General features: G+C 56.6%; 1 protein-coding gene across 1 annotated transcript in view; it reads right to left on the bottom strand.

The window, feature by feature from the left end:
- Positions 1-10,640: 10,640 nt before the first annotated feature.
- The window catches only part of LOC122548209 (RNA-binding protein MEX3B-like), a 29,637-nt gene continuing 18,346 nt past the window's right edge, over positions 10,641-21,931 (bottom strand). The window contains exon 2 of the mRNA XM_087985127.1: positions 10,641-18,791. Within this exon, the coding sequence (XP_087841253.1) occupies positions 17,650-18,791 (1,142 nt within the window). The 3' untranslated portion in view covers positions 10,641-17,649. The remainder of the gene's footprint in view (positions 18,792-21,931) is intronic.

Genomic DNA, 21,931 nt, shown 5'->3' with positions numbered 1-21,931 from the left:
CCTCCCTCTCTCCCACTCCCCTCTCTCTCTCTCTCTCTCTCTTCATCCCCCTCTCTCTCCATGTCTCACTCTGTCTCTCTCCTCTCCCCACCTCTCTCTCCCTCTCTCACCGTCTCTCCCTCTTTCCCCTCCCCCCCCCCCCCTCTCTCTCTCTCTCTCTCTCTCTCTCTCTCTCTCTCTCTCTCTCTCTCTCTCTCTCCAGCTTTAACTCTGTATTCCACACTGTTCTGCTACCCTCATGCACTTTGGATAGTACGGATCTGCCTGTATCATCTAATGAATCCCCCTCTTCCCAAAGAGGAAACGCTACAACCCATTGCCACAGAGGACTGTGGAGGCCAGGTCTTTGAGTGTGTTATGACAGAGATAGATAAATTAGGGGGTCAAGGGGTAAGGGAGAAGGCAAGAGAAACAATATGATCTGAACAGTGACCCCTGGTTCTAGCCTCCCCCCATTAAAGGAATGAGCCGTTGCACATCCAGCTCCCCTCAGGATCTTACAAATTTCAATTAAGTATCAACGAATTCCTATGGTCTGGAAACAGGTCATTCAGCCCAACACCGACCCTCCGAAGAGTATCCCAGCGAGACATATTCCCTCTCCCCTATTATTCCACATTTACCTCTGACTACTGCACCTTACCTGCACATCCCTGAACTACGGGACAATTTAGCATGGCCAACACATGAAGAAGGGCTTATGCCCGAAACGTCGATTCTCCTGTTCCCTGGATGCTGCCTGACCTGCTGCGCTTTTCCAGCAACACATTTCCAGCTCTGATCTCCAGCATCTGCAGACCTCACTTTCTCCTCGACAATTTAGCATGGCCAATCCACCCTAACCTGCATATCCCTGGGCACTGCGGGACAATTTAGCATGGCCAATCCACCCTAACCTGCACATCCCTGGGCACCACGGGACAATTTAGCATGGCCAATCCACCCGAACCTGCACATCCCTGGGCACTATGGGACAATTTAGCATAGCCAATCCACCCTAACCTGCGCATCCCTGGCACTATGGGACAATTTAGCATGGCCAATCCACCCTAACCTGCACATCCCTGGGCACTATGGACAATTTAGCATGGTCAATCACCCTAACCTGCACATCCCTGGACACTATGGGACAATTTAGCATGACCAATCCACCCTAACCTGCACATCCCTGGACACTATGGGACAATTTAGCATGACCAATCCACCCTAACCTGCACATCCCTGGGCACTATGGGACAATTTAGCATGGCCAATCCACCCTAACCTGCACATCCCTGGGCACTATGGGACAAGTTAGCATGGCCAATCCACCCAAACCTGCACATCCCTGGGCACCACGGGACAATTTAGCATGGCCAATCCACCCGAACCTGCACATCCCTGGGCACTATGGGACAATTTAGCATGGCCAATCCACTCTAACCTGCGCATCCCTGGGCACTATGGGACAATTTAGCATAGCCAATCCACCCTAACCTGCACATCCCTGGGCACTATGGGACAATTTAGCATGGCCAATCCACCCGAACTGCACATCCCTGGGCACTATGGGACAATTTAGCATGGCCAATCCACCCGAACTGCAATCCCATGCAGACACCAGGGGGGGTGGAGAATGTGCAATCTCCACACAGACTGTCGCCCCGAGGCCTCGTCCCTGGCACCGTGTGGATGTGGCACTTGCCAATGTGCTGCCCTCTGAGCTCCAGCAAATACAAGAACCGCCTGCCTTCGACTTATCTCAATACAATCCAATTATTCTCGCTAATAACCTGATAAATAAATAAATAAAGTCCCAGAGGACTGCTCTCTTTTTCCAGACAGAGATGACTGCTGTGGTGGGAGGGTTAACCTGGGGATTGCTGGGCAAGAGGAGAGGGACCTTCAGGACCACCCTCAGCCAAGGTGGTGAACCACTCCTCACACATTAAGGTCCTTCTGTAAGTACGGAGACCAGTCCTACATGCATCACTCTCGAATGGGTCTCACCCATCTGAAGCAGCACTCCCCCATTTTTCAACATCCTTTCACAATGAACCCTGAAATCGCTACTAGCTTTACTGATTGCTTGCTTGCCTCTCAACCTGAGCTCACGCCTCCTTTGAAATCGCCGCACGCCCCCTTCCCCCATGATTGGCCAAGCCTCCAGCGGCCATCTCCCATCTGCTGGGCCGTTTGCTCGGAAAGGAGCTGGGGCTCGGGTCACCCCAGGGTAAGGGCAGAGTCCCCCTTGTCCTCACCTACCACCTCACCGGTCTCCGCATCCGACGCGTCATCCTCAAACACTTCAACGAGAACCCACCACCAAGATCGTCTCTCCCTCCCTCCCCACCCTTCTCTGCCTTCCACAAGGACCGTTCCCTTTGACAGTCCTTGGGTTTGTCCCACTCTCCCCATGGACCCCCCCCCCCCAAAACCACCAGCAACCGGAAAAGGTGTAAAACCTGCCAGGCCCCAAGCAATCCTTCCAGGTCAGTCAGAGGTTCAGCAGCCTCCCCTCCAACCTGGTTTACTGCATCAGGTGCTCCCAAAGTGGTCTTCTCTATCCGGGGAGACCGAATGTAAATTCAGGGAACAGCTCATCGAGCATCTCAGCCGGGCCTGCAGGAGCCAACCTGATCTCCCAGTCATCCCCCCCATTTTATTCCCCTTGCCCCTCCCTTTCCAACATGACCATCCTTGGTCTCCTCTATCGCAGTAGTGAACCACACCGCAAGCTGGAGGAACAACACCTCACCTTGCACCTGGGCAGCCCACAGCCCCCAGCACTCAACACGTGAGTTCTCCAATTCCAAATAACCTCCCCCCCTACCCCCCCCCCCCCCATTCTGACTCCCTTCCCAGCCCCTCCCCCTCCCTTCCACCAACCGGATCCATTCCTCCCATTGACCAACCAGGTCATCCCCAGCTCCCTCCCTACATCCCACCCCCCACCGAGTCCTGAAGAAAGGTTACACCCGAAACGTTGACTTCTCCACCCCCCGGTGCTGCGTGTGTTCTTCTAGCCTCCTGCCGGTCTACTTTGGACTACAGCATCAGCGGTTTATCAAGGGGATAGGACGTGAGACAGATCATTACGGCGATGAGTTTGGGTGGTGGGTAAGTGCAGGTTATTGTCAGAGAAGCCCACGTGCTTAGGGAGCCCCTTCGATGGAGCAGTGATCTTATTTTTGCCAGAAGCGACCCACAAATCATCCCGTTGGGCCCCCTGTCACCCTCGTCAAACGCACTCCCCAGCGAAACATGCCAGCCTCGGCAGCTCCGAGACTGTTTTGGAAAGCTTCACACCGACTCCCTGGGAGTTTCCCCTCCTGTTTAGTTCCAGCCGTTACCTCATGGTACAAGAATAGAGGCTGATGTCACAGCCCTGGTTAGTGAGGGCTGGCCCACAGCCAAACACACTGCCTCGGCTTTCAACAGCCTCGCTTGCATTAACCCTACACAGGCAGAGGGTGAGGATGGCAGACATGAGGTTACGCTCGAAACGTCACACACACTCCCCACACACACACACACTCCCCACACACACACACACACACACTCCCCACACACACACACACACACACACACTCCCCACACAAACTCCCCCCCCCACACACACACACACTCCCCACACACACACACACACACACTCCCCACACAAACTCCCCCCCCCACACACACACACACTCCCCACACACACACACACACTCCCCCACACTCCCCCCCCACATACACACACACACACACACTCCCCCCCCACACACACACACACACACTCCCCCCACACACACACACACACACTCCCCCCACACACTCCCCACACACACACTCCCCCCACACACACACACACACACTCCCTCCACGCACTCCCCACACACACACTCTCACTCCCCCACACACACACTCCCCACACACACACACTCCCCCCACACACACACTCCCCACACACACACACACTCCCCCCACACTCCCCCCCCACACACACACACACACACACTCCCCCCACACACACACACACACACACTCCCCCCACACACACACACACGCACTCCCCCCACACACTCCCCACACACACACACACTCCCCCCACACACACACACACACACTCCCTCCACGCACTCCCCACACACACACTCTCACTCCCCCACACACACACTCCCCACACACACACACTCCCCCCCACACACATACTCCCCACACACACACACCACACACTCCCCCCACACACACACACACTCCCCACACACACACACACACTCCCCCCACACACACACTCCCCACACACACACACACTCCCCCCACACACACACACTCCCCACACACACACACACTCCCCCCACACACACTCCCCACACACACACACTCTCCCCACACACACACTCCCCACACAAACACACACACACACACACTCCCCCCCACACACACACTCCCCCCCACACACACAGTGCCCCCCCACACACTCCCCACATACACACACTCCCCCCCCACACACACACACTCCCCACACACACACATACACACACTCCCCACACACACACACACCCCACACACACACACACACCCCCCCCACACACACACACTCCCTCACACACCCACACACTCCCCCCCCACACACACACTCTCCCCACACACACACACACTCACACTCCCCCACACACACACTTCCCCCTCCACACACACACACACACTCACACTCCCCCCCCACACACACACACACACTCCCCCCCCACACACACTCCCCACACACACACACTCCACACACACACACAGTCCCCCCACACACTCCCCACACACACACACTCCCCCCACACACTCCCCACACACACATACTCCCCCCACACACACACACTCCCCACACACACACACACACACACTCCCCACACACACACACACACACACACTCCCCACACAAACTCCCCCCCCCACACACACACACACTCCCCACACAAACTCCCCCCCCCCACACACACACACTTCCCCACACACACACACACACACACACTCCCCACACAAACTCCCCCCCCCACACACACACACACTCTCCCCACACACACACACACTCCCCCCACACTCCCCCCCCACACACACACACGCACTCCCCCCACACACTCCCCACACACACACACACACACTCCCCCCACACACACACGCACACACTCCCTCCACGCACTCCCCACACACACACTCTCACTCCCCCACACACACACTCCCCACACACACACACTCCCCCCCACACACATACTCCCCACACACACACACCACACACACCACACACTCCCCACACACACACACTCCCCCCACACACACACACTCCCCACACACACACACACACTCCCCCCACACACACACTCCCCACACACACACACTCCCCCCACACACACACACTCCCCACACACACACACACTCCCCCCACACACACTCCCCACACACACACACACTCTCCCCACACAAACACACACACATACACACTCCCCCCACACACACACTCCCCCCACACACACAGTGCCCCCCCACACACTCCCCACATACACACACTCCCCCCCCACACACTCCCCACACACACACACTCCCCACACACACACATACACACACTCCCCACACACACACACACTCCCCCCCACACACACACACACACACACTCCCCCCCACACACACACTCCCCTCACACACCCACACACTCCCCCCCCACACACACACTCTCCCCACACACACACACACTCACACTCCCCCACACACACACTTCCCCCCCACACACACTCCACACACACACACACACTCACACTCCCCCCCCACACACACACACACTCCCCCCCCACACACACTCCCCACACACACACACTCCACACACACACAGTCCCCCCACACACTCCCCACACACACACACTCCCCCCACACACTCCCCACACACACATACTCCCCCCACACACACACACACTCCCCCCACACACTCCCCACACACACACACACACTCCCCCCACACACACACACTCCCTCCACGCACTCCCCGCACACACACTCTCACTCCCCCACACACACACTCCCCACACACACACACACTCCCCCCCACACACACACTCCCCCCCACACACATACTCCCCACACACACACACCACACACTCCCCACACACACACACTCCCCCCACACACACACTCCCCACACACACACACACACACTCCCCCCACACACACACACTCCCCACACACACACACACTCCCCCCCCACAAACTCCCCACACACACACACACTCCCTCCACGCACTCCCCGCGCACACTCTCACTCCCCCACACACACACTCCCCACACACACACTCCCCCCCACACACATACTCCCCACACACACACACCACACACTCCCCACACACACACACTCCCCCCACACACACACACACTCCCCACACACACACACACACACACACACTCCCCCCACACACACACACTCCCCACACACACACACTCCCCCCACACACACTCCCCACACACACACACACACTCTCCCCACACACACACTCCCCACACAAACACACACACATACACACTCCCCCCACACACACACACTCCCCACACACGACACACTCCACACACACACTCCCCCCCACACACACACTCCCCCCCACACACAGTGCCCCCCCACACACTCCCCACATACACACACTCCCCCCCACACACTCCCCACACACACACTCCCCACACACACACATACACACACTCCCCACACACACACACACCCCACACACACACACACACACACTCCCCCCCACACACACACACTCCCCTCACACACCCACACACTCCCCCCCCACACACACACTCTCCCCACACACACACACACACTCACACTCCCCCACACACACACTTCCCCCCCCACACACACTCCACACACACACACACACACGCACACTCCCCCCCACACACACACACACATTCCCCCCCACACACACTCCCCACACACACACTCCACACACACACACACTCCCCCCACACACACACTCCCCCCACACACTCCCCACACACACATACTCCCCCCACACACACACACACACTCCCCCCACACACTCCCCACACACACACACACACCCCCCACACACACACGCACTCCCCGCACACACACTCTCACTCCCCCACACACACACTCCCCACACACACACACTCCCCCCCACACACATACTCCCCACACACACACACCACACACTCCCCACACACACACACACACTCCCCCCCACACACACACTCCCCCACAAACACACACACATACACACTCCCCCCACACACACACACTCCCCACACACGACACACTCCACACACACACACACACTCCACACACACACACACACACACTCCCCCCCACACACACAGTGCCCCCCCACACACTCCTCACATACACACACTCCCCCCCACACACTCCCCACACACACACACTCCACACACACACACACTCCCCACACACACACACACTACCCCCTCCACACACACACACATACACTCCCCCTACCACACACACACACACACACTCCCCCATCACACACACTGTCCCCCTCCCCACACACTCCCCCTCCACACACACACACTCCCCACACGCACACTCCCCCCTCCCCACCCACACAAACACTCACCCCTCCCCACACACACATTCCCCCCTCCCCACACACACACACGCTGCCCCCTCCCCCCTCCCCCCACACACACTCCCCCTCCCCACACACACACACACTTCCCCTACCCCCACACACACACTTCCCCCTCCCCACACACACACTCCCCCCTCCCCCCCCACACACACACACACTCCCCCTCCCCACACACACACACTTCCCCTACCCCCACACACACACACTCCCCCCTCCCCACACACACATTCACCCCTCCCCACACACACAAACACACACACTCCCCTACCCCCACACACACACTCCCCCCTCCCAAAACACACACACTCCCCCCTCCCCACACACACACTCCCCCCTCCCCCCACACACACTCCCCCCTCCCCACACAAACACTCACCCCTCCCCACACGCACACACACACTCCCCCTCCCCACACAAACACTCACCCCTCCCCACACGCACACACACACTCCCCCTCCCCACACACACACACTTCCCATACCCCCACACACACACACTCCCCCTCCCCACACACACACACTCCCCCTCCCCACACACACACACACTCCCCCCTCCCCACACACACACTCCCCCTCCCCACACACACAAACACACACACTACCCCTACCCCCACACACACACTCCCCCTCCCCACACAAACACTCACCCCTCCCCCACATTCACCCCCCTCCCCACATACACACACTCCCCCCTCCCCAAACACACACACTCCCCCCTCCCCAAACACACACACTCCCCCCTCCCCAAACACACACACTCCCCCCTCCACTACACACTCACCCTCCACACACACACATATCCCTGGACACTATGGGACAATTTAGCATGGCCAATCCACCCTAACCTGCACATCCCTGGACACTATGGGACAATTTAGCATGGCCAATCCACCCTAACCTGTACATCCCTGGGCACTATGGGACAATTTAGCATGGCCAATCCACCCTAACCTGCACATCCCTGGGCACTATGGGACAATTTAGCATGGCCAATCCACCCTAACCTGCACAATCCTGGGCACTATGGGACAATTTAGCATGGCCAATCCACCCTAACCTACACATCCCTGGGCACTATGGGACAATTTAGCATGGCCATTCCACCCTAACCAGCACATCTTTGGATTTTGGGAGGAAACTGGAGCACCCGGAGGAAACCCACGCAGACACGGGGAGAATGTGCAAACTCGGCCCGAGGCTGAAATTGAACCTGGGTCTCTGGCGCTGTGTGGCAGTGGCGCTAACCACTGAGCCACCATGAACCACTTTCCATAAAGACTGAACCGCACTGTAGCGTAAACACAAACCAATGGCTTCTGGATCAGTGGTGCTGGAAGAGCACAGCAATTCAGGCAGCATTTTGCTGCTCGTCGGATGCTGCCTGAATTGCTGTGCTCTTCCAGCACCACTGATCCAGAATCTGGTTTCCAGCATCTGCAGTCATTGTTTTTACCTCGCTGATACAAACCAATGCCTGACGTACCCCACGAGACAGAAAACTCAAAGTCATGAGCAGCCCAGGGTGATTATACGCCCTAGCTCCCTTCATCCCCCAATACCCAACACGTATGCCCAGGGGTCCTTTAATGGAGACCGGAGGGAAACTGTGAAAGGGGTGGCAGTCAGGAACAATGTGCCTCTCCATGACTCACTTGGCTGGCCTGGATCCTGGGAACAGACCCACAAGATGGCCTTCTGACCTGCACTTACCCCCTGAGCGGCTCTCCTCTGTCCCCCACCGCATCTTCCTCTGGCAGCTACCGTGGCTCAGAGGGATGTGATTCCAATGAACCGTCTTCTCCCAGACCCTCTCATTGCATTGGGAGCATCTCATACTCTGGAGGAGCCGAGTTGTAGGACAAGACTCTGTCCACAAAGTTGGCCTTGACTGTGAATAACTATCCACACCACCCCCACCATCGTCCACCTTTGCCATTTGGACCTGCTTCTGCAAACTCCCATCACACTGTACGGCAGAGAGACGTTTTGCCGTTAGTAACAGTGGGTTGGGCAAAGGATGATGACCTGGAACTCTCCAGTCCTTCACAAGTTGATGCAGAGCTCACCTTTCTGAGCATATTCACCTGAAGGACATGTGTGTGTCTGTGTGCGTGGATAATGTGCTCTGCTTGCTGGTTAACCCACTGGAAGCTACACATACACAGGGACATGCAGACACACGGGCACGTGCACACATAGGGACACGCAGACACACACTGCCACACACACACACACACAGGGACACGCAGACACACACAGGGACACGCAGACACATGGGCATGCGCACACACAGGGACACGCTGACACACGGCCACCCGCACACACGGACACGCTGACACACACTGCCACACACACACAGGGACACGCAGACACACACATACACACACAGGGACACGCAGACACACGGGCACGCGCACACACATACACATGGAGACACACTCCCACACACAGACATGCGCATACAAAGTCACACCATCACACATGGGTACACACACTCCCAACACACAGACACACACACAGGGACACGTGCACACAGACACATGATCATACACACAGGGACACGGTGCACACACACACATTCATACACAGGGAGACACTTATGATCATACACACACTCCCACACACGGAGATGCGCACACAAAAACACACGGTCACACACACAGACACATGGGCCCACACACATTCATACACAGGGAGACACACACTCCCACACACAGGGACACACAGACACATGGGCCTACACACACACATTCATACAAAGGGGCACACACGGACACACATAGGGACACGCGCACACAAAAACACAATCACAAACACGGGGACACAGACACACAGGCGCGCACACACATTCATACACAGGTAGACGCTCACTCCCATACACAGGGACACACACACAGAGACACAAACACACACGCACACACACCAGCCAGTCAGTCACCAAATTTCCTGCTGCCTAGCTTGTAATGTGTTTCACTGTGTTAAATATACGGGCCCAAGGAGTCAGACACAATAACAGACACAGGATAGCAACGTGTACATGCAATAGTTAAAATACTTTATCATAAATGCTTATTTGGTCATTATAAACTTTTTTTTGTGTGTTTTTGTTTTACATTCAGTAATATAAAAAAAATCACAATCACATAATTGATTTAATATTTCTAATCTCCTTCGAACAGTCTTTTACCATTTTATTGTCATCTTATTTTGTTCTTAAAACAGTCACAGCACAAAACTGACATCAGCAGGTCCTACCTACCCTACTGAGATTTCTCATCTACAAAGTCACTAAGATGCTACAGATACATTAGTCAGTACAGAGTCCGCAGGAACTGCTCTGGGTGAGATGGTTTCTTTTGAAAGAGAGAGAGTGAGAGTGAGAAAGAGAGAGAGAGAGAGCGTGTGTATGTGTGTGTGGTACGGGACTGGAGTGGGAAACAATGGACAAGGGTGGGGTGGGCAGAGAGACAGAGAATGCCCACTTGGCATTGCCAGTATCTGAGGGTGGGTAACGTCAGTGGTCAACCAGGGTGGGGAGGGAGAGAGGGGGGGGGGGGGGGGGGAGAGGGAGGAGAGAGAGAGGAGAAAGAGAAAGGGGGAGAGAAAGAGGGGGAGAAAGAGAGAGGGGGGAGAGAGCGAGAGAAGGCGGAGAGAGAGGGGGGGGTGAGACAGAGAGAGAGTGAGAGAGAAAGATATGGGGGCTAGAGAGAGAGAGTAGGAAGGGAGACCATCCCTTGAACCTGGAGCAATCAGTTAGGGAGGGATGGATTGGGAGGTAGGAGGGGGAAGAGGGAGGTGCAGGGATGGAAGGGGAGGGGGAAGTAGGAGTTAAACTGGGAGATGACCAGGGATTCTGCCCCTGCTCTCCCCACCAGCCCTGACGAATACAGTGACACGGTTCACCTCTCCCTGCCTCACACGGAGGACACGCTGAATTTTTTTTAAAAAGGGCACAGAGGGGCACGATTCCTTCTGCTCAAGGGTTGCTTGGACTTAAAACCAACCAAACAACAACAAAAAAAAAGAGGAAATAAGAACCAAACTTGGCAAATCGGGCTGGAGGATTGTGGGGTGGGTGGGGGGGGGGAAAAGAGTTGAGGGTCTAGGCCGCAGTCAGCACAGTGGGGCCGGGAATTTTGTGCCCACCTCCTGACGCCGTTTGCAATCCGTACAGGTTCGATATTCTACCCCACCCCCACCCACTCCGGCCTGTACGGAAATACTGCCGGATCCACCTGGTGCCCGGAGGTCAGGGATATTAGTACCGCATGACGTCCCGGGGACAATTGCGACAGGCTGGGGGTGGGGGCCTTACTACTGTCAGTGGGCCTGCCATCAAAACCAAAACGACTGGGCCTCGGTTCAACCTGAGTTGGAGGACAAAGGCCTCAGATTCTTTGGTGGTGGGGGTGGGGAACAGGTCTAACTCTAAAGGTGACCCCCCACCCTTCTGTCTCTCCAGGGATATCTCTTCCTCTCCCCCCTTCCCCCCCCCCCCCCACTCACACACACATACATACAGCAACAGGGCAGGGGCTGGGCGTGGTGGGGGAGAGGGCAGAAGCAGGGGTGTAGGGGTGTAAGTTTCCTTCAGAGGAAGCTGCACCCATCGGTGTTCCAAACAGGTGCCACCCCCCCCCAGCAACCCCTTCTGTTTCCCCCTCACCCCGGGGTGAACCAAGCACAGCCCCTCCGCTCTGAATTAAATTGGTGTTACACGGTCCCCGATCTCCGTCAGGACACCCCCCCCCCCCCCCCGGGGAGCTCACTGGGAGGGAATTTTAACTTCCAAATCTCCGTCATGACCCCATACCCCATAGAGGAGGGAGGTCTGGGGGTCAGTGAAAGTTGGGGTTTCCTGGGCAGATCATCAACGCCTACACCTCGCCCTCCCCCTCACTGCACGACACCCCGTTCCCCTCGCTCCTAAACGACAGGGTGAGGGGTTGTACAAGACAGCACAGCCGCCACTCCAAAGGGTCTCTCCGTCAAGTATTTCCCCCTACTACCCCTCTCTGCTCTTGAGCCCTGGTGTCACACCCTGAAGTGAAATCTCTAACACCCACCACCCTTCTGACTTTATTTCCCCAAATAATCATTGTTCCCCCAACGCTCACAGCTGCCCCCACACCCAGAACCGAAAAGGCGATGAGGAGGAACTTGCAGAATCAACTTTTATGTTAAATAAAGAAAACACAGGGGGATGGGGACATGGGTCTGGGAAGGATGGCGTAGGGTACGATGTCTGTCTTCGCTCATGTATGGGGCACGTTGCAAGGGCAGGTGAGGGGCACTGGGGTCAGTTTGATGTCTGCCCACACCACCCCATCTGTTTAACCCCCCCATTCCCCAACGCCAAGTGTACCACCTCGGAGGAATCTCACAGCGAAAATAACACAAAAATCGTTTTCTTAAAACAGAATTCACGACTGCATCACCAACCACAGTAAAAAATAAACCCATCGGAACTTAATTACACCATTTTGTACGTAAAATGTGTTTAAACAGTCACAAAAATAAAACTCTCAATCTTTGCAAATATCAGCATTTTGAACTTTTTTTTGATATCGCTTGGTTTAAAAATAAAATATACTATTTTTGTGTTTTTTTTAATTCTGTTAAAACTTTGCTCCATAAAGTATTTTTAATGAAATAATTCGCCTACAAATATGATATATTTAACATATGATATTAAAATATTCACCAACTAGAAACAAAACCATTCTGTCAACATAATTATGGGTTTATTACAAATTTGCCTGTCAGCAGATTATTATATTTATTTGTTGAGTAGTTACCCTTAATTGTTTTGTTTAGAAGTTTGTATAAAATGTCCTACATTTCAGAATACAAAATATATTGGGAAACATACAAATAAAACAGTCTTTGTTAAGTACAAAGCCCCCTCAAGGTTTGATACTGCCAACGACACGGCCCCAGTAACAGAACGGGCTATTGCGTTCAGAAATAGCCAGCCAAATCCCACTGCTCAGTGAGAGAGGGAAAGAGATGGGACTGAGATGGGGAAGGCGAGCAACACAAGGGGGGTGAGAGAGAGAGAGAGAGAGAGAGAGAGAGGAGGCAGCCAGAGAGACAGGGGTGAGATTGGGGAGGGGGAGGAGAGTGAGTGCGAGGAGAGAAAGATAACACATTAAAGTGTGCGAAGGAGAGGGGGACAGACGAGGTAAGAAGGAGAGATTGTGAGTGAAGCAGAGAGAGAGATTGAAACAGAGAAAGGATAGGAATTGATCTGTTTGGGGGGGGAGAAGAAATGAGATGAAGCAAGATAAATAGGGAGGACAGAGAGATAGACAGAGGTCTGGCAGAGAGAGGGCAGGGGGCAGAGAGAGAGAGAGAGAGAGACGTGGGTAGAGAAATAGATGAGCGATGGGAGAAAAGAGGGAAGAGAGTGAAGGAGGGAAAGAGATAGAGGAGAGAAATAGAGGAAAAAAATGACTGAAGGAGGGTAAGGACTGGACAAGCTAAGGCTGCAGATGGCTTATAAACAGCTACAGACCCTGATCACTGTGAGAGGCAGCAGCTTTACAATGCAGCACAGTAACAGTGGGTATGAAGAGCAGAGGATCCAGCCTTCAGACAGCAAAGTCATGTTTCGGTCTGCTCTCGGCACGTTACTCCATTGACCGGAAATTACAAACACTGGCTCCTCCCAGATTACCCCAGCAAAACCAAATCTGGGCTGACAGGCCACATATTACTGCCATTGCCATCAGAGAGATCCAGCTGTGAACTGCTGAGAGTGAGGGGAGAGGCCGGGCAGGGTCTGCAGAGGAAACAGGGACCCCGAGGGCCTGACTCAATTACCCTTGACAATCCCACGGCGGTTTGAATTCAGGGGAGATGGTCACTGGGCGGTTTGGGGCTCAAAAGGGATTGTGTACTAAAATCTCTTAAAGAGCTCATCAAACACTGGCAGAGGGTCAGCGCCCAGGGAACGCCGCACTGGCAGAGGGTCAGTACCCAGGGAGCCCCACACTGGCAGAGGGTCAGTGCCCAGGGAACGCCGCACTGGCAGAGGGTCAGTGCCCAGAGAACGCCGCACGGGAAGAGGGTCAGCGCCCAGAGAACGCCGCACTGGCAGAGGGTCAGCGCCCAGGGAACGCCGCACTGGCAGAGGGTCAGTGCCCAGGGAGTGCCGCACTGGCAGAGGGTCAGCGCCCAGAGAACACCGCACTGGCAGAGGGTCAGCACCCAGGAAACGCCGCACTGGCAGAGGGTCAGTGCCACACTGGTGGAGGGTGAGTGCTGAGAGAGCGCCGCACTGGCAGAGGGTCAGCACCCAGGGAATGCCGCACTGGCAGAGGGTCAGTGCCCAGGGAACGCCGCACTAGCAGAGGGTCAGCACCCAGGGAACACCACACTGGCAGAGGGTCAGCACCCAGGGAATGCCGCACTGGCAGAGGGTCAGCGCCCAGAGAACACCGCACTGGCAGAGGGTCAGCACCCAGGGAACGCCGCACTGGCAGAGGGTCAGCACCCAGGGAACGCTGCACTGGCAGAGGGTCAGCACCCAGGGAACGCCGCACTGGCAGAGGGTCAGCACGCAGGGAAAGCCGCACTGACAGAGGGTCAGCACCCAGGGAAAGCCGCACTGACAGAGGGTCAGCACCCAGGGAAAGCCGCACTGACAGAGGGTCAGCACCCAGGGAACGCCGCACTGGCAGAGGGTCAACACCCAGGGAGTGCCGCACTGGCAGAGGGTCAGTGCCCAGGGAGCCCCACACTGGCAGAGGGTCAGCGCCCAGAGAACGCCGCACTGGCAGAGGGTCAGCACCCAGGGAAAGCCGCACTGACAGAGGGTCAGTGCCACACTGGTGGAGGGTGAGTGCTGAGAAAGCGCCGCACTGGCAGAGGGTCAGCACCCAGGGAATGCCGCACTGGCAGAGGGTCAGTGCCCAGGGAACGCCGCACTAGCAGAGGGTCAGCACCCAGGGAACACCACACTGGCAGAGGGTCAGCACCCAGGGAATGCCGCAATGGCAGAGGGTCAGCGCCCAGAGAACACCGCACTGGCAGAGGGTCAGCACCCAGGGAGTGCCGCACTGGCAGAGGGTCAGCACCCAGGGAACGCCGCACTGGCAGAGGGTCAGCACCCAGGGAACGCCGCACTGACAGAGGGTCAGCACCCAGGGAAAGCCGCACTGACAGAGGGTCAGCACCCAGGGAAAGCCGCACTGACAGAGGGTCAGCACCCAGGGAACGCCGCACTGGCAGAGGGTCAGCACCCAGGCAACGCTGCACTGGCAGAGGGTCAGCGCCCAGGGAACGCCGCACTGGCAGAGGGTCAGTGCCCAGGGAGTGCCGCACTGGCAGAGGGTCAGCACCCAGAGAATGCCGCACTGGCAGAGGGTCAGCACCCAGAGAACGCCGCACTGGCAGAGGGTCAGCACCCAGGGAATTCCGCACTGGCAGAGGGTCAGCGCCCAGGGAGCCCCGCACTGGCAGAGGGTAAGTGCTGAGAGAGCGCTGCACTGGCAGAGCCGGATCTCACTGGCAGTGCCCCCTGCAGTCAGTGATGGCGCTGGCAACAGTCTGGGCCTCCCCTGGACCGCGAGAGGTGCTACATCAATGCAGACTTCAATCGCTATAAATCCAGCTACATTCCCCCTGGAGAGATGCACGGGGTGGGGGGAGAGAGAGAGAGAAAGGCAGGCAGAGAGAGAGGGATAGAATGGAGGAGTGGGTAAGAGAGGAAGAGGTTGTAGGGAGGTGAGAAGAATGAGAGAGAAAGAGGGAGAGAGAGAGAGAGACAGAGAGAGAGAGAGAGAGAGAAAGGCAGGCAGAGAGAGCGAATGAAAAAGGCTGATCAAAAACGAAACACAGTGAGAGAAAGGCAGAGAACGAGTGAAGGGAGAGCAGAGGGTAAGAATGTTGATAAGGGAAGGGACTCTCTGCCTGGCCGCAGTATCAAACACTGGGAGAACAATTTCGAAACGTACTTGTTAAATCTCATCCATCAGACTTTGACAGGACACAACATCTCATCACCGCATCTGCCTGTACATCCACTATCCAACAAGAACTAAAAAGGGAAGAGAATCCGGAAGTGGTTCGGAGTCCTGGAAATATCGTCTGGTCACTGCAGCAGTAGCCAGTAGCTCATTCCCCACCCCCCCCTCCCCACCCCGGCGAGAGGTAACAGAGTGCTGCTGGCCGTTCAGAATCGGTTGACCCGCGGGAAGGAGTCACAAGTGGTCTCTGCTGTTGGCTGGGGGGGGTGGGGTGGCGGTGTCGGAGTGGGGTGGGGAAGGCAGCTGCATCCACGCAACCCCCTCACACCCAGGTCAAATGTTCACGGTCGCCGTCCGACATCCGATCGGGGGAGAGAGGGGGCAGGGGAGGCCCGTGATTCCGTCAGAGTCTCCGACTAAAAATCCAAACGGGAACTTCTCCCCACCCACCACCCCCTCAAAAACCAAAGACACGCCCGGGGGCGTGAGAAAGGAACCCCCATGACCCGAAAATAAACGCAATGTCTTTTGCTGCGCGTTGAAGGGGCGGGGGGGAGTAGTTGGCCATTTTCTGTCGTTGCCGCCATCTGCTGGGGTTTGGGGTGGGAGCTGGGGGATGTCTGAGAAACCCGTGTTTGGGATCCCGGTGGGGTGGGGAGGGGTGAAGGAGGGGGCGTGAAGGAGAGACGGGGGTAAATCCTCCAGCAGACAGTGTGCTCCTGGTGGTGGGGGGTAAACGAGGGGGCGTGAGGGAGAGATGGGGGTAAATCCTCCAGCAGACAGTGCGATCCTGGTGGTGGGGGGTAAACGAGGGGGCGTGAGGGAGAGATGGGGGTAAATCCTCCAGCAGACAGTGCGATCCTGGTGGTGGAGGGGTAAATGAGGGGGCGTGAGGGAGAAACGGGGGTAAATCCTCCAGCAGACAGTGCGATCCTGGTGGGGAGGGGTAAACGAGGGGGCATGAGGGAGAGACGGGGGTAAATCCTCCAGCAGACAGTGCGCTCCCCCTTGCCATCCCGTGCCCGTTCCCCAGAAGGTGGGGGCGGGTGCGTTCTGGCACAGGATGGGCAATCAGGAGAAGATGCGAATGGCCTGGGTGACGGAGCTGAGACATGCTGGGCAGTGGGGGTTGCTGCGTTGGCAGATGCGGTTGGCGCACTCCATGCAGAAGAGGTTGTGCCCACAGGGCACCAGGGCAGCCGTCACCTCGCTTTCGAAGCAGACCTGGCACTCCCGCCCCCCGGCCCCCTGGCGGGGGGAGGGGTGGGGTGGCGCCGCCGAAGCCGCGGGGGAGGGAGAAGGTGGGCTGTCGGCTCCGCCGCTGGGGGGCTGGGGGGCAGGAGGGGGCGGGTGGGCGGCGCCGGGCAGGCCGCTCCCCCGCAAGGGGTCGCTGTGCGCCCTGCGGGCCAGCGGGTGGCAGACTTCGGGCGAGAGGCGGGGCAGGGCGACGGTTCCGCTGGCCCGGCGCTGGGCGGGGGGCTCCCAGAGGTGGGCGTCGGAGGGGCCCTCCCGCCCGTCGGCGCCGAAATAGGCCTCCCCATAGGTGGCACCATTGGCGTAGCAGGCGTGGTGCTGGTGGTGGTGCTGATGGTGATGCACGTCCGACGGCTTGCCGTAGTAGGGGTCCGGGCCGTTGCCGCGGAAACAGGCCAAGGGCTTGCGGCCGGCGGGTAGCGCCAACTTGGCCCAGGGCCTGGGGGCCCGCCCGCCGCTGCCGAATCCGGCCTCCGTCCCATTGCAGTGGAAGTCGTTCTCATCGTTGAACTCCAGCATGCCGCCTGTCCGGACGGCGATGTGGGCCTCGATCTCCTCCCGGGCCCGGTCCACGTTGGCGGGCATGCCGGTCACCTCGAAGACCGGCTCCTTGTCCCGGCTCGGCGTCACGATGTAGGTGTGGGTCTGCTGCTGGATGCGTTTGATGGTGGCCCCCTTGGGCCCCACCACCAGCCCCACCACCCGGTACGGGACCCGCACTTGGATGGTGGTCTGGCCGGGCAGGTTGGGGGGCACTGGCACCGCCCCGGGCGCAGCCGGGCCGTCCTTGTTGCGGGAGGCGCGGATCAGGGAGAAGTGCTCGGCGGCGGAGATGATCTCCCGGCGTGCCATGGCCACGTCTTCGCGCCGGCCGGTCACCACGAAGACCGGCTCCTCGCCGCGCACCGGCGTTTTGATATAGGTGTTGGTCTTGGCCCGCAGCGCTTTGATCTTGCAACCTGCAGCGCGGACAGAGAGAGAGAGAGAGAGCCATAGGAATGGAGAGTACACACAGAGGCCATTCGACCCATCTCCAGCTTTGCTGAACTGAACTAGTCCCGTTCACCCACGCACCCCGTGATAAGAGTGGGGCTGGGAGGGGGGGGGGGGGGGGGACAAGCTTAGAGTCCCTACAGTGCGGATACAAGTCTTTTGGCCCATAACCAACACACCCGGGATCAGACCCCCACCAATAACCATAACCCTGCATTTACTACAGCTCGTCCATCCAGTCCACACATCCCTGGGGCACTATGGGACAATTTAGCATGGCCAATCCACCCTAACCTGCACATCCCTGGGCACTACGTGACAATTTAGCATGGCCAATCCACCCTAACCTGCACATCCCTGGGCACTACGTGACAATTTAGCATGGCCAATCCACCCTAACCTGCACATCCCTGGGCACTATGGGACAATTTAGCATGGCCAATCCACCCTAACCTGCACATCCCTGGGCACTACGTGACAATTTAGCATGGCCAATCCACCCTAACCTGCACATCCCTGGGGCACTACGGGACAATTTAGCATGGCCAATCCACACTAACCTGCACATCCCTGGACACTACGGGACAATTTAGCATGGCCAATCCACCCTAACCTGCACATCCCTGGGGCACTACGGGACAATTTAGCATGGCCAATCCACACTAACCTGCACATCCCTGGACACTACGGGACAATTTAGCATGGCCAATCCACCCTAACCTGCACATCCCTGGGCACTACGTGACAATTTAGCATGGCCAATCCACCCTAACCTGCACATCCCTGGGCACTATGGGACAATTTAGCATGGCCAATCCACCCTAACCTGCACATCCCTGGGGCACTATGGGACAATTTAGCATGGCCAATCCACCCTAACATACACATCCCTGGGCACTACGGGACAATTTAGCATGGCCAATCCACCCTAACCTGCACATCCCTGGGGCACTACGGGACAATTTAGCATGGCCAATCCACCCTAACCTGCACATCCCTGGACACTATGGGACAATTTAGCATGGCCAATCCACCCTAACTGCACATCCCTGGGCACTACGGGACAATTTAGCATGGCCAATCCACCCTAACCTGCACATCCCTGGGGCACTACGGGACAATTTAGCATGGCCAATCCACCCTAACCTGCACATCCCTGGGGCACTACGGGACAATTTAGCATGGCCAATCCACCCTAACCTGCACATCCCTGAGCACTATGGGACAATTTAGCATGGCCAATCCACCCTAACTGCACATCCCTGGGCACTGTGGGACAATTTAGCATGGCCAATCCACCCTAACCTGCACATCCCTGGACACTATGGGACAATTTAGCATGGCCAATCCACCCTAACCTGCACATCCCTGGGCACTATGGGACAATTTAGCACGGCCAATCCACCCTAACCTGCACATTCCTGGGCACTATGGGACAATTTAGCATGGCCAATCCATCCTAACCTGCACATCCCTGGGCACTACGGGACAATTTAGCATGGAGAAAGTGAGGTCTGCAGATGCTGGATCACAAAGTTGAAACTTTATTGCTGGAACAGCACAGCAGGTCAGGCAGCATCCAGGGAACAGGAGATTCGACGTTTCGGGCACAGGCCCTTCTTAATTCCTGAAGAAGGGCCTGTGCCCGAAACGTCGAATCTCCTGTTCCCTGGATGCTGCCTGACCTGCTGTGCTGTTCCAGCAATAAAGTTTCAATTTAGCATGGCCAATCCACCCTAACTGCACATCCCTGGGCACTATGGGACAATTTCCCATGGCCAATCCACCCTAACCTGCACATCCCTGGGCACTATGGGACAATTTAGCACGGCCAATCCACCCTAACTGCACATCCCTGGGCACTATGGGACAATTTAGCACGGCCAATCCACCCTAACTGCACATCCCTGGGCACTATGGGACAATTTCCCACGGCCAATCCACCCTAACCTGCACATCCCTGGGCACTATGGGACAATTTAGCATGGCCAATCCACCCTAACCTGCACATCCCTGGGCACTATGGGACAATTTAGCATGGCCAATCCACCCTAACCTGCACATCCCTGGGCACTACAGGACAATTTAGCATGGCCAATCCACTCTAACCTGCACATCCCTGGGCACTACGGGACAATTTAGCATGGCCAACCCATCCTAACCTGCACATCACTGGGCACTACGGGACAAGTTAGCATGGCCAATCCACCCTAACCTGCACATCCCTGTGCACTATGGGACAATTTAGCATAGCCAATCCACCCGAACCTGCACATCCCTGGACACTATGGGACAATTTAGCATGGCTAATCCACCTTAACCTGCACATCCCTGGGCACTATGGGACAATTTAGCACGGCCAATCCACCCTAACCTGCACATCCCTGGGAACTATGGGACAATTTAGTATGACCAATCCACCCTAACCTGCACATCACTGGGCACTATGGGACAATTTAGCATGGCCAATCCACCCTAACCTGCACATCCCTGGGCACTATGGGACAATTTAGCATGGCCAATCCACCCTAACCTGCACATCCCTGGGCACTATGGGACAATTTAGCACGGCCAATCCATCCTAACCTGCATATCCCTGGGAACTATGGGACAATTTAGTATGACCAATCCACCTTAACCAGCACATCCCTGGGCACTACAGGACAATTTAGCGTGGCCAATCCACCCTAAGCTGCACCCCACCCTGTTCCCTGGCCAACATCTGTGTCAGGCTTGCTGCAGTGCTCCAATGATGCTCAGTTCATGCTGGAAGGACAGTACCACGTTTTCCACGGGGTGGGGGGGGGGGGGGGGGGGGGGGGTGTCCTACTGCCTTTGGGACTCAATAATGTTAGGGGTTGAGCTTCTTCCATGTCCCCCATCCCAATCCCCACTCACCAAGCCTTGTTATCACATGGTCTGCTCTTACACACAAACCCATTGTTAGCCCCACACAGTCCCCATCAGCGGCTATCCGACCTCACAGCCTGATTGTTAACTACTCTTTTGCCTGTCCAAATGTTCTTCTCTCTCTTTCGGTTCTCCCTCCAACTATCGGTAACTCCTTAACTGTCCTGCATAAAAGTAATTTCCCAGCCACCATCAC

Source organism: Chiloscyllium plagiosum, unplaced genomic scaffold (assembly GCF_037043375.1).
Source record: "Chiloscyllium plagiosum isolate Xiang-an unplaced genomic scaffold, Cpla_swu_hap1 HiC_scaffold_50, whole genome shotgun sequence".
NCBI classification, from domain to species: Eukaryota; Metazoa; Chordata; class Chondrichthyes; order Orectolobiformes; family Hemiscylliidae; genus Chiloscyllium; species Chiloscyllium plagiosum.
The sequence above is the reverse complement of the archived record's forward strand: the minus strand, read 5'-3'. Positions and strand labels throughout refer to the sequence as shown.